General features: G+C 38.9%; 1 protein-coding gene across 4 annotated transcripts in view; it reads left to right on the top strand.

Annotated features, from left to right (window-relative positions):
• The window catches only part of LOC128684368 (kinesin-like protein KIF14), a 269,582-nt gene that overhangs the window by 165,412 nt on the left and 89,929 nt on the right, over positions 1 to 14,241 (top strand). For all 4 annotated transcript variants that reach the window (XM_070089073.1, XM_070089083.1, XM_070089065.1 and 1 more), the window contains 3 exons: positions 1,511 to 1,604; positions 8,384 to 8,532; positions 8,707 to 8,821. In XM_070089073.1, the coding sequence (XP_069945174.1) occupies positions 1,511 to 1,604; positions 8,384 to 8,532; positions 8,707 to 8,821 (358 nt within the window). The remainder of the gene's footprint in view (positions 1 to 1,510; positions 1,605 to 8,383; positions 8,533 to 8,706; positions 8,822 to 14,241) is intronic.

Raw genomic sequence — 14,241 nt, 5'->3', positions numbered from 1 at the left:
AGTGTGTGATCTAGCACTGTGTTACCTCAGACAATATGTGAGAATGTTTGATTTAGCTCTGTGTAACCTTGGACAATAAGGCAGAATGTTTGATCTAGTACTATGTAACCCTGGACAGTAAACCAGCATGTGCTAAACTGAGAGATACACACTGAGTGTAAGGGTGAGGTTATGAGAGTAGAGAAACTAGTAATATGATCACAAGTATGGCACGGGATACGTTTACATGAAACTGAATTGGAAATGTGATAACTGATTTGAGTGTTAAGGGATTAGTCATTTGTGGATATAGAAATTAATATATGACTTTAAGCATGAATGGTGATTTCAAGTGCAGACAGGAATACTAAGATATGAGAGTTTTAACCCTTTCAGTGTTGAGACTCCTGCTCACAAACTTGCTCCCAGGGTTGAAGAACTCTCAAAAAAAAAAAAATATGAAATGATAGAGAATCTTTTTCTGAAGGTAATGAAACCAAAAGTACAAAATTTGATGGAAAACTAAGGAATTATGCTCTCACAAATTTAGTGATCTCAGTGATATTTACACATCAGCAATTTTGCCCATTTTACACTCTTATTTTTGGCCAATTCCACTGTTCCAGTTGACCAAACTCATAGCTATTTCACTAGTATTCTTTCTATCGATTGAGTACAAGAAACTGCCCATTTAACCATATCAACTATCCAATAAAGTGATCAGAAATCTGTAATTTGGCCAGTTTCATACAAAATTCAACAATTACCAGTTTGAAAACAGGGTCCATAATAAACAATATAGACATTCTTGGCACTAAATAAACATTTCCCCTGTTCCTCAGTCACGTCTCCAGGCTCCTCTTTTATTATGCTTGCTTGTCATTTTTTAACTTTTATTCGCACAAAAAAATAGAAAATTTAGTTATGCAGACTACTGCATTATTGTAATAATTGTATAAATGTCAGTGCATTCCTAAATGTGTATTAGATTGGCCAGTTGGACTCTATGTTGGACAAGTTACATCATTTGTGTACTCTGGTATATCAGCAAAAATCGAACATTTCTGCTACTTTGAGCTCGGTTTCAAGCTACTTTCAGTCTTGAAACTAGTCAAAATTATCTCTATTTCTGTAATATGTCTTCCATTCTATCAAATGAGACCAAAAAAAAAAAAATACAACCTCAAAAGCCTTAAAGAAATACATCACAAAGTCGCTGTTGTAAACCAAAAACACATTCGCAGTTTTTTTTTTTTCCTTGTGCACCACATGCTGCAGGATTTTTTTATATGGTGCACACCTACCACATAGACCCATTCTCCCATATCTAGGCCCAAATTTACAGCTCACAGCTTATCTGGGTGAGCTGAGCTTATGGCGTCATACTATGGGACTGACACTGGCTTCAAAGCCGTGATACAACATGACCGACACTGAAAGGGTTAGGCGAATCATTTGAAATGCACAACTCTGAATTAATCAGTTCAATTACCCTATCACCTCATTATTTAGGATTGATAATTTATTTCAGTTCCATAAAGAATAAAAATGGTGATCTGCAACTACTTCCAGAGGCAGGCAGAGATACATATGTCAATGGCAAATTAATATCCTCTCCTCACACGGTAAGATGGATTTGAATATTGTGATATATTTGGGGTATAATAGTGTATAACTTCCAGTTCACCCATCATTTCAGGCAAGTCTAAAGTTATTATTTATAAAACTAAGTGCAAAATTTGCATACTTAAATAAGTTTTGTATTTAAATAGATTTAAAATTTGTGATACTATGGCTGGAACAATAGACATTTTGGTCTATCTTGAACCATTATTATAAAGATATAATTTGATAAATTCAAGAATTATGTGGATTAAAATAAGGGTCGGGTATGAAAAGTGGGTCATAATAAGTGTGTATGCACCAGGAGGAGAGAGGAGTGTAGAGGAGAGAGAAAGATTTTGGGAGATGTTAAGTGTATGTATAGGAACCTTAGAACCAAATGAGAGAGGTAGGGGACCTAAATGCAAAAGTAGGAGAAACATTTAGAGAGGGTGTGGTAGGTAAGTTTGGGGTGCCAGGTGTAAATGATAATGGGGGGGGGCCTTTGATTGAACATTGTATAGAAAGGGGTTTAGTTATAGGTAATGCGTATTTCAAGAAAAAGAGGATAAATAAGTATACAACATATGATGTTGGGCGAAATAACAGTAGTTTGTTGGACTATGTATTGGTAGATAAGACTGTTGAGTAGACTTCAGGATGTACAGGTTTATAGAGGGGCCACAGATATATCAGATCACTTACCATACCACGGGCGAGGATAGAACCTGTGATCAGAGTCTATCAAAACTCCAGACCGTCACGTTAGCCACTGGACCAGCTAGCCACAATAAGATTCATCCAACTAGGTATATTTCTACACCATAGGAAGGTTAGCATAGGCACCACTGTGACAATTGCATTTTGGTCACAGTGGTGCCTATGCTAACCTTCCTATGGTGTAGAAATATACCTAGTTGGACGAATCTTATTGTGGCTAGCTGGTCCAGTGGCTAACACGACGGTCTGGAGTTTTGAGACTCTGATCGCGGGTTCTATCCCCGCTCGTGGTATGGTTTGTTTGCAATCGTTTCATTACGATTTCGTGAATCAGATCACTTCTTAGTTGTAGCTATGATGAGAGTAAAAGGTAGATGGGATACAAGGAAAATAGAAGCAGCAAGTAAGACAGAGGTGAAAGTGTATAAACTTAAGAGGAGGCAGTTAGGGTAAGATATAAACAACTATTGGAGGATAGATGAGCTAGTGAGAGAATAGGTAATGGGGTTGAAGATGTATTGGGTAGGTTTAAGAATGTAGTGTTAGTGTTCAGCAGAAGTTTGTGGTTACAGGAAAGTGGGTGCGGGAGGGAAGAAGAGCGATTGGTGGAATGATGATGTAAATAGTAGTAAGGGAGAAAAAGTTAGCATATGAGAGATTTTTACAAAGTAGAACTGATGCAAGGAGGGAATAGTATATGGAGAGAAAAAGAGAGGTTAAGAGTGGTGAAGCAGTGTAAAAAGAGAGCAAATGAGAGAGTGGGTGAGATGTTATCAACAAATTTTGTTGAAACTAAGAAAAAGTTTTGGAGTGAGATTAATACCTTGGGGAAGCCTAGGGAACAAATGGATTTGACAGTTAAAATAGAGGAGAGTTATTAAATGGAGAGTTAGAAGTATCAGGAAGATGAAGGGAATATTTTGAGGAATAGTTAACCCTTAAACTGTCCAAATGTAGATATATGTTCGCCTGCACAGTGCTCCGAATACTTTGAAAAATAAAAAAAATAATTTTGTTTTTAAATTGAAGAGTGCATTTTAATAAATGGTATAGGATAAAAAAAAGTTAGGGTCAGTACTTGCCGAGATATAAGCCAACGAAGTTGGTGCTAAATGAGTGTCAGCAACATGGAGCACTGCCGCTTGCATAAACAATAAACATTTATCGATTTTTCCAGTTCTTTTCTATTTTCTGTTGTTTTCATGTTGATAATGTTTTGTTGCAGATCTTTTGATTTCATAGCCAATTCTTGTTGAGACACAAATGTTTGGTACGGAATTAGTAATCACACTGTCACAAACACGCATGTTTACACTGATATATGAATTTGTACATCTGGTTCAATCGCATACTATTGTTTACATATATATATATACAAGGTATTTACAAGTCCCATTTATGTTTCTAGAAGTCCACCACTGTATGGTACTCCAAGAAGCATGGATTCATACAGTGTGCCACCCCATATTGCTTTTCGCACTCGGGGGTCGCTGTTTAGTGTAAGCACACACAACACACTTTTTCTGAGAGTACTTCTTCTTTGAAGTAGATGGTAATGGTACCAGGCAGTGACAGTTAGGGATTATTCGGTTGGGCACTTCCCCCCCTCTTCTTGTGGAGTGACAGGTCACTGTTGTGAGGTGACAGGTCGCTGTGGAGTGACAGGTATAGGTGTGGTACCATAATTTTTCGCTATCTGCTTGATGATATTGAGGGTGAATTGTGCATATCGTTGTCGCTTCCCAGTCTTTATTTCCTATATGTTGAAGGTATTGAGCATTGCATTGTCTACAAGGTGGAAAAAAACTTTTATATACCACTTGCGACTCCTACACACAGTCAACAAACCCTATCATGATGTCACACTTGTCGACTAGTCGCATATTGTTCATATAGTCGATGACAGCAGCTGGCTTTACAATAGGTTCATTGTTGAACCTACTCAGTCTGTCTGTCTGTCTTTACCATCACGTTTCTGTGGATGGGTGACAGCAATGTCACGTCTCGTTTGTCATGCCACGTCAGTGCCATGATGTCGGCATGAAACGCTTCTACTAGACTTCCTCCAGTGAACTTTGGCATGTGTTTTCTACTACTTCTCACTGTTCTACATACATCAGTATTGTTCACACATGGGAAATCTGCAAGCATAGGGCTTGTATACCAGTTGTCTGTGAACAATGTATGACCTTTGCCTAGGTATGGCCCCATCATCTTGCAAACAAAATCCCCAGAAATGCTCAACATGTGCCTGGTATCACCGAGTGTACTTTTCCCTGTGTAGATAATGACATCTAACACAAGACCAGTCTCAGTCACACATAACAGAGTTTTATACCAAAGCGATTACATTTGCTTGGTATATATTGTTTGAATGACAGTATCCCTTGAACAGAACTAAGGACTCGTCGACAACAATGTTCTTGAATGGATAAAAGTAGGCACTGAATTTTTGCTTCAGATACATAAACAATTCCCAGATTTTGTTTGGCGTATTCCTGTCTGAGAAGTGCAACATTGATAGCAACAGAGTGAATCTGTTGCAGGGAAGGTCGTCACGGAAGACTGGAGTACTGATGAAGTGGTCTGTGGGCCAGTTGTGTGCTATATTGTTCTTATAGGTGTGTGGCATAAGCATGACAGTGCCAAGGAATAAATACATTTCAGCCACAGTTGTATCTTTCCACCTGCGCAGCCGTGAAGACTGAAACATCTGTGTGGTCCATTGTATACTGGTAGTACATGTTGGTCTGGGTAACAATTAGGCTCATTATTGGCTCGTCAAATTATAGTTGAAAATAGTCTAACTCTGTAGACTCATTTGTGATGGGACAGTGTGGCATGATGCCACTTCCACTGGCATCAAAATTGAAAGGATGTGGCACAAATGGTGTACTTTCTGTCCAGTTCCATTTGCGGTCACATGGTGCAGGGTGCACCTGTGGCATGGGGCGTGGGGGAGCAGGAGGGGGGGGACAGGAGTAGAAGCAGCACATGGTTGAAAAGGGTGCTGGGCGGTCCTTTGTATGCCCACCCACTGCGCCACGAGGTCCAGGCACCATGCCACCCCCCTCTTCCTCCATCCCAGCATATTCACCTTCATTATCACTATCACTAGCTGGGGTTTCGGATCGTGACCTGCCACCGACTACATATGGCACACTGCCTGAACATAGGTTATGACGCCTAAAAGTACGTTTCACTGGAGAAAAATGGTCACTTTCACTCGACGAATCGTCTGTTGGCATAAAATTGATTTCATCGTCGTCACTTATCGCTTTCACTATCATCATCACCATAACACATGGAAAATGATAATTTCCTCTTGCGGAGTTGCTTTTGGGAAGTAACACTAGCAACCCCATAGGTGCTGAGCTGAGGGTCTGTTGTGGCCACACTGGCCACCTCAGAAGTGCTGGGTTGAGGGTCTGGTATGGCCACACTGGCCACCCCAGAGGTCATGGCTTGAGGGTCGTCTGGGTTATCAACAAAAGTTTCGCTAATTCCTTGATCTTTAGTGGCTATATTGGAGTCAAAACCACTAAACTCGCATTCTGTATCACTTTCCGGGAATAGTCGTGTTAATACGCCGAGGCGTCACTGAATCGCGGGGGTTTGCCATGATGTTGACCCAAGATGTAGCTGAAACTAACTGGTGTTACCACGTGGTACTCCAGCATCCTCGATTTTTTTCAAAGTGCGCATACTGAGTGAGCACATCCATTCTCTCGTGTCTAGGCGACTCGGGCCTATCGCACCAATTTTGAAAGAATGAAAAATAAAACGCTGATCTACGTTCGGAGCCTGCCGCTCGTGAACATAAATCTGTGTGTGGACAGTTTAGGGGTTAAATGTTGTTGAATATAGGGAAACTGTGATTTCGTGCATAGGGTAAGGAGGGATAACATCTTGTAGGAGTGAGGAAGAGCCAGTTGTGAGTGTGGAGGAAGTTCATGAGGCAGTGGGAAGAATGAAAGGGGGTAAAGCAGCTGGGATTGATGGGATAAAGATAGAAATGTTGAAAGCAGGTGGGGATATAGTTTTGGAGTGGTTGGTACTATTATTTAAAAAAATGTATGGAAGAATGTAAAGTACCTAGGGATTGGCAGAGAGCATGCATAGTTTCTTTGTATAAAGGCAAAGGGGATAAAAGAGTGCAAAAATTATAGGGGAATAAGTCTGTTGAGTATTCCTGGTAAAGTGTATGGTAATGTTATTATTGAAAGAATTAAGAGTAAGACAGAGTTGGATAGTAGATGAACAAGGAGGCTTTAGAAAAGGTAGGCGGTGTGGAGACCAAGTGTTTATAGTGAAACATATAAGTGAACAGTATTTAGATAAGGCTAAAGAGGTTTTTGTGGCATTTATAGATTTGGAAGAGGCATATGACAGGGTGGGCAGGGGGACAGTGTGGTAGATGTTGCAGGTGTATGGTATAGGAGGTAGGTTACTGAAAGCAGTGAAGAGTTTTTACAAGGATAGTGAGGCTCAGGTTAGAGTATGTAGGTAGACAAGGATGTGTGATATCACCATGGATGTTCAATATATTTACAGATGAGGTTGTAAGAGAAGTGAATGAAATGGTCGTGGCAAGAGGTGTGGAGTTAAAAGATAAAGAATCAAACACAAAATGGGAGTTGTCACAGTTGCTCTTTGCTGATGACACTGTGCTTTTGGGAGATCCTGAAGAGAAGTTGCAGAGGTTGGTGGATGAATTTGGTAGGGTATGTCAAAGAAGAAAATTAAAAGTGAATATAGGAAAGAGTAAGGTGATGAGGATAAAAAGATTAGGTGATGAAAGATTGGATAACAGATTGGAGGGAGAGAGTATGGAGGAAGTGAATGTATTCAGATATTTAGGAGTAGACGTGTCATCAGATGGGTCTATGAAGGATGAGGTGAAAAAGGCGAGTGGTGCACTTAGGAGTCTGTGGAGACAAAGAACTTTGTCCATGGAAGCAAAGAGGGGAATGTATGTGAGTATAGTTATACCAACACTCCTATATGGGTGTGAAGCATGGGTGATGAATGTTGCAACGAGGAGAAGGTTGGATGCAGTGGAGATGTCATGTCTGAGGGCAATGTGTGGTGTGAATATAATGCAGAGAATTTGTAGCTGGGAAATTAAGAGAATGTGCAGGATTACCAAAACTATTATCCAGAGGGCTGAGGAAGGGTTGTTGAGGTGGTTTGAACATGTAGAGAGAATGGAACAATATAGAATGACTTCAAGAGTGTATCAATCTGTAATGGAGGGAAGGCAGGGTAGGGGTCAGCCTAGGAAAGATTGGAGGGAAAGGGTAAAGGTGGTTTTGTGTGCGAGGTGCTTGAACTTCCAGCAAGCATGCGTGAGTGTATTTGATAGGAGTGAATGGAGGCAAATGGTTTTTTAATACTTGACGTGCTGTTGGAGTGTGAACAAAGTAACACTTATGAAGGGATTCAACGAAACCGGCATGCCAGACTTGAGTCCTGGAGATGGGAAGTACAGTGTCTGCATTCTGAAGGAGGGGTGTTAATGTTGCAGTTTCATAACTGTAGTGTAAAGCACCCCTCTGGCAAGACAGTGATGAAGTGAATGATGATGAAAGTTTTTCTTTTTCGGGCCACCCTTCCTTGGTGCGAATCTGCCGATGTGTTAATGAAAAAATAATTTGATAATGATGCAGGATGGACCAAAATGTCGAAGTTGTAAAAGTCTTTTGTGATATTAAATGTGTCCAACTGTTGAGCAAATACTCTCTAGTCTGGATTCATTATTAATCAATTATTATTTACTAAAGAGTGTTTTACATGTATACTTTTCTCTCTAAATGTTGCTCACCACCACTTCTTGCTTAATAAGCTTTTATCATGTTTACCAACACTAGCGTTTGTAAATTTAGTGTGGAATATTTTCTTTCTTTCCCTCTCTCCCTATCTCATTGGGAGACAATCGGAGTGATAAACAAACAATAAAGGTCAGCATGGAGTCATGCAAAAGATGTATCATGACTATAATACTATGTGAAGTTTTCTTATAGCGAAATGATTCTAAGGTTGTAAGCTTACTGTTAATCATTTACTTGTATTTCCTGTACAGCTGCATCACAATGATCGACTGGTGCTTGCTGGCATTTACTACTTCCGATTTGGCAATATAGTAAAAGGCAAAGATTCTAACCGGGAGACTTCAAAGAAGATGGATTTTTACTTTACAAAAGAGGAGCTTTTAAAGGAGCAAGAACGAAGGCAAGAATAAAAACCTTACTTTTCTGTTTTAAATAAACCTGTAATTTGTTGTTAGTGAAGAATGTTCTTGTTATTGAACCTGTAGTTTGTTGTTAATGAAGTGTTAAGGTGTAAAAAGAAGAAAATGTATTATTATATGTCAAGACATTGATTAGACTTTTTCTTCAATTTTAGGTTGCAAAAAGAAGCGGAGATTGCTATTGCTGCCAGTAAAGCTGAAATGGAGCAAGAAATGTGTCGCCAGAGAGATCAGCTGATGCGTGATATTGAAGAAGCTCAGAGTCAGCTTGTAAGAATATTGATTTAATAGTATTTTAGCTGAAACTCATTATTGTTATATGTTTAATGGGCAGTTCAGGAGAGATCAACCAACAGACAACACCCTACATTGTCACTTTTTCTGAAACTTGGTTTTGGGGTGGTAGTTGGATAAAAAGTTAGATTGGCAAATTTTTAACAGTCTGATCCATAGGTCAAAACTACAGTTATGACAGGTTATTCTTAGGTTACTTATTCTTCTTTCAACACACCGGCCGTATCCCATCAAGGCAGGGTGGCCCAAAAAGTAAAACGAAAGTTTCTCTTTTAAATTTAGTAATTTATACGGGAGAAGGGGTTACTAGCCCCTTGCTCCCGGCATTTTAGTCGCCTCTTACAACACTCATGGCTTACAGGGGAAGAATTCTGTTCCACTTCCCCATGGAGGTAAGAGGAAATAAATAAGAACAAGAACTAGAAAGAAAATAGAAGAATACCCAGAGGGGTGTGTATATATATGCTTGCAAGCGTGCGTGAGCGTGTAATTAGATAGGAGTGAATGGAGACGAATGGTACTTGGGACCTGACGATCTGTTGGAGTGTGAGCAGGGTAATATTTAGTGAAGGGATCCAGGGAAACCGGTTATTTTCATATAGTCGGACTTGAGTCCTGGAAATGGGAAGTACAATGCCTGCACTTTAAAGGAGGGGTTTGGGATATTGGCAGTTTGGAGGGATATGTTGTGTATCTTTATATGTGTATGCTTCTAAACTGTTGTATTCTGAGCACCTCTGCAAAAACAGTGATAATGTGCGAGTGTGGTGAAAGTGTTGAATGATGATGAAAGTATTTTCTTTTTGGGGATTTTTTCTTTTTTGGGTCACCCTGCCTTGGTGGGAGACGGCCGACTTGATGAAAAAAAAAAAAATGTATGTGTAAGTGTGACCTAAGTGCAAGTAGAAGTAGCAAGACGTACCTGAAATCTTGCATGTTTATGAGACAGAAAAAAGGGCACCAGCAATCCTACCATGTAAAACGATTACAGGCTTTCGTTTTACACTCGCTTGGCAGGACAGTAGTACCTCCCTGGGTGGTTACTGTCTACCAACCTACTACCTAGAGGGTTACTTATTGACCTTCCATATTTCTGATTGTTGGTCGTAGCTCTGTAAAAATAAACATGTTAGGAATCAGTATCATCACTAGATTTTAAAGAGGCAAATTTGACTGAAAGCATAAGATCATTATTTGACCTATCACATACAGTGTTATAAAAGAAATCATAATTGAGAAAAAATGGCCCTATCATTGCTCTATCATTATTAACTTCGAAAAGTTTTTGTATTGACCATTAAATATGTTATTACAATTTCGATAACAACTTTCTTCTTTCTTTAGTATCCATATTAATTTTGCTCATGCATGCATGTATGCACACACAGACATGCATGTAGTTTAGGCTGGTGGAAACTATGAAGACTATCATTTAAATTCTTGCACATATCAGTAATTGCTCCATCATTCCTTGATGCTAGTAAAGAGTTTATGATCCAAGGAATTGAACAGTACCTCCCTTGGATCAAACCTGATTACCTGCAGTTTCCCAAGATGCTGTATGACCCCTGTGAGTTGAATATTCCTGCCATGACTGTAGTAGTTATCCATCTCAAGATGTTCATACAGTATCAGAAGGTAATATTCTTCGAATAATTCAGGCATCATTTGAGCACACATACAGAGGTACAAAAAAATACAGATAAGAGCAGCATGCCAAAGCCACTTATACTATGCATAGCATTACGGGCTGGCTTAAAATTAACTTAAGGTTAACTAAGCAATGATGAAATCAGTGATAAAACATTAATGTAAACAGATTACTATAAAGCACAAGTGAGTATTACAAAGACAGGTCATATGGTTGCATTCAGTTAGGTAGTGATTCTGTTAGGTAGTGTATTTAAAAAATAATAAAGTTAGATTCAGTTTTAGGTTTAACATTTATGTGATATAATTGTGAGAAACATTTAAGATATACAATTTATAAGGTTCAGTTATTCAGTATTTATTTGGTTTTGGGTGAGTAAGTGATCTTTGAGAAGAGACTTGAATTTATAAACAGGTAGTGTTTCTTTTATATTTACAGGTAATGAATTCCAGATTTTAGGGCCTTTTATGTGCATTGAGTTTTTGCATAGTGTGAGATGGACACGAGGAACATCAAAGAGTGATCTGTGCCTTGTGTTATGGTCATGTGTTCTGTTGAGGTTGGCAAGGAGATGTTTGAGGGGAGGGTTAATATCAGAGTTAAGTGTTCTATGTATGTAATAGGTGCAGTAATAAGTATGGATGTTTTGTATGGTGAGTAGGTTTAGTGTATTGAATATTGGTGGAGTGTGCTGCCTGTAGTGAGAATTTGTTATCATTCTAACTGCAGCCTTTTGTTGAGTAATTAGTGGTCTGAGATGGTTAATTGTTGTTGAGCCCCATGCACAAATTCCATAGGTGAGATAGGGGTAAATAAGAGAGTGATATAGGGCCAGGAGGGCTGACTGTGGAACATAGTACTGTATCTTCGATAGTATGCCTACAGTCTTGGAAATTTTCTTAGAAATTTGTTGTATATGTGTATGAAATTTGAGTCTATTATCAATCTGGATTCCTAAGAATTTTCCCTCTGTTAGTTTTGTGATAGGTGATCCGTTTATCATTATGTTAAGAGGGACATCTGTAGCTCTGTTACCAAACTGAATGAAGTAGGTTTTGTCAATGTTTAGTGTAAGTTTGTTAGTCCTCATCCAGGTAGATATTTTCTGTAATTCGGTATTTACAGTATTGGCTAGCGTGACTGGGCTCGGGTGAGAGAAGACGTATGTAGTGTCATCTGCAAATAGTGTGGGTTTGAGTAATTGCGAAGCATTTGGAAGGTCATTTATGTATAGGAGAAAGAGAAGAGGGCCAAGGACACTTCCCTGTGGGACACCAACTGTAATTGGTTGCGCAGAAGAGTTTGCCCCATTTGCGTACACATATTGGCTTCTGTTGCTGAGGTATGACTTGAGGTAGTTGAGGGAGTGCCCTCTTATACCATAGTGTGACAATTTTACGTGGAGCAAGTCATGGTCAACTGTATCAAAAGCTTTACGTAAGTCAATGAAGATCCCCAGTGGGACTTTTTTTTTCTCTATTGCAGTGTATATATGTTCTAGCATGTGTATAATAGCAACATTAGTATTTTTATTAGGCCTGAATCCAAATTGGCAGGGGTTGAGTATGTTTTGGGAGATAAGGTAGGAGTAGATTCGTTTATGAATTAATTTTTCGAAGATTTTTGAGAGAGGGTGTAAGTTGGATATTGGCCTATAGTTATTCAACTCTGGTTGGTCTCCTCCTTTGTGGATTGGGGTGACCCTTGCTATTTTGAGTACTGTAGGGAAGGTGGAGGATTCAATGGATTTGTTAAAGAGTGTTGCAATGATTGGTGATAGCACTTGTGACACTTTTTTGTATATAAAGGGTGGTAAGGTATTTAAATCTCCTGCCTTGTTTTTTAGTGCGTTGATAATAAGGGGGACTTCGTATGGGTTAGTCGGAGCTAGGAACAGTGTGTTCGGGTAGTTGCCGGTGAGGTAGTCATTTGGTGGGGTATCTGAGCTTGGGATTTTATTGGCAAGGTTTTGTCCTATAGTGGAGAAGAAATCATTGAGTCTGTTTGCTGTTTCTGTTGGTGGGAGTTGGGGTTCATCTGATTTTGCTAATTTTATTTCGCTATTTCGTGATATCTTTTTTGTTCCCAGAATTTCTGATAGGGTTTTCCAGGTCTTTTTTATATCACCTCGTAAGTTGGATAATCTGTTCTCATAATACCATTTTTTTGCCCTTATCAGGCTGGTTAGGATTGACGAGTAACGTTTTGTTTGGTCTCTGGTTATGTGACCCATTCTGTACTGTTTTTCATATTGGTGTTTTGTATTTATGGATTTGAGAATGCTGGGTGTTAGCCAGGGACTGTTCAGTCTCTTTGCTGTCATCTGTTTAGTTTTTTTAGAGCAGTGCTTGTTATAGAGGTATTGGTTTTTTTTTTAGAAAATTATTAATACATTCGTCAATATCTGTATAGGTTTCTAGCTCAGTGTGCCAATCAATGTTTGCTATTGCTGTTGTGAAGTTATTAATGGCTGCCTCATTGTGAAGTCTGAAGTTGACTTTAGTAGTGTCTTGGGGTAGTTTACCAAGAGTTATGAGGAAAGTAGGGTAGTGGTCTGTGGTATTATCTGTAATTATGCCTGATTTTAAAGGGGATATGGTGTTGGTCCAGATGTGGTCAAGTAGGGAAACACTAGTCTCTGTAACTCTTGTAGGTTTTGTTACTGTTGGTAGTAACATACAGTTACTCATTGTTTTTGTGAATTCAGTAACGTGTGGGTCCTGGTCTTGCAGGAGATTTATATTGAAGTCACCTGAGAGTAGTAAGTGATCTTTGTTCATGCGTGCATCAGTTATCATACTTCCTAGATTTTGACTAAATTGGCTAATGTTTGACTGTGGAACTTTGTAGATGTTTATCAATGTGAGAGGTTTTTGTAGGTACTTGGATTTGATTTTTTTTTTTTTTTTTTTTTTTTTTTTTTCCTCAACAAGTCGGCCGTCTCCCACCGAGGCAGGGTGACCCAAAAAAAGAAAGAAAATCCCCAAAAAGAAAATACTTTCATCATCATTCAACACTTTCACCACACTCGCACATTATCACTGTTTTTGCAGAGATGCTCAGAATACAACAGTCTAGAAGCATACACACATAAAGATACACAACATATCCCTCCAAACTGCCAATATCCCAAACCCCTCCTTTAAAGTACAGGCATTGTACTTCCCATTTCCAGGACTCAAGTCCGACTATATGACTATTTGAATTTAGCTATTATATATTCCCCATGTTCATCCCTTGTGCAAGTATTAGTGATACATTTTAGTTGGTCTGAGTAGTATATGGCTGTGCCACCCCCTTGTTGGTCTGGCCTACAGTTGTGTATGGCTGTGTAACCAGGAATGGCATAGACATCTGTACTATCAGGCTTTAGCCAGGTTTCAGTTAGTGTAATGATGGACATATTGGCATGTAAGGAATTTAGTAATGCTATGAGGTCATCGTAATGCTTGCTTAAAGATCTGATATTGTAGTTAAAGATAGTTATGTTGTTGTTGGCACTGAGAAGTGCCTTTGATTGTTCTGCAGTGTAGTAATTACAGTAACTGTTTGATTCATTTAAGTCATTAAATAAGAGGTTGGTATCAGGATCAATGCTTGTAATCATAAGATTTGTAGTGAATCTATAGTTTGAATTAAGTATAAAACAAAGTAAATAGTCTTAAGCTAAAAAATAGCTAATAGGAGGATCACACACATGTTACATCCTTCATGAAGAAATGAAATCTAAGACCATACAGATAAA

Source organism: Cherax quadricarinatus, chromosome 2 (genome assembly GCF_038502225.1).
Source record: "Cherax quadricarinatus isolate ZL_2023a chromosome 2, ASM3850222v1, whole genome shotgun sequence".
In the NCBI taxonomy this organism is placed as follows: Eukaryota; Metazoa; Arthropoda; class Malacostraca; order Decapoda; family Parastacidae; genus Cherax; species Cherax quadricarinatus.
This window is presented reverse-complemented; position numbering and strand designations above follow the sequence as displayed.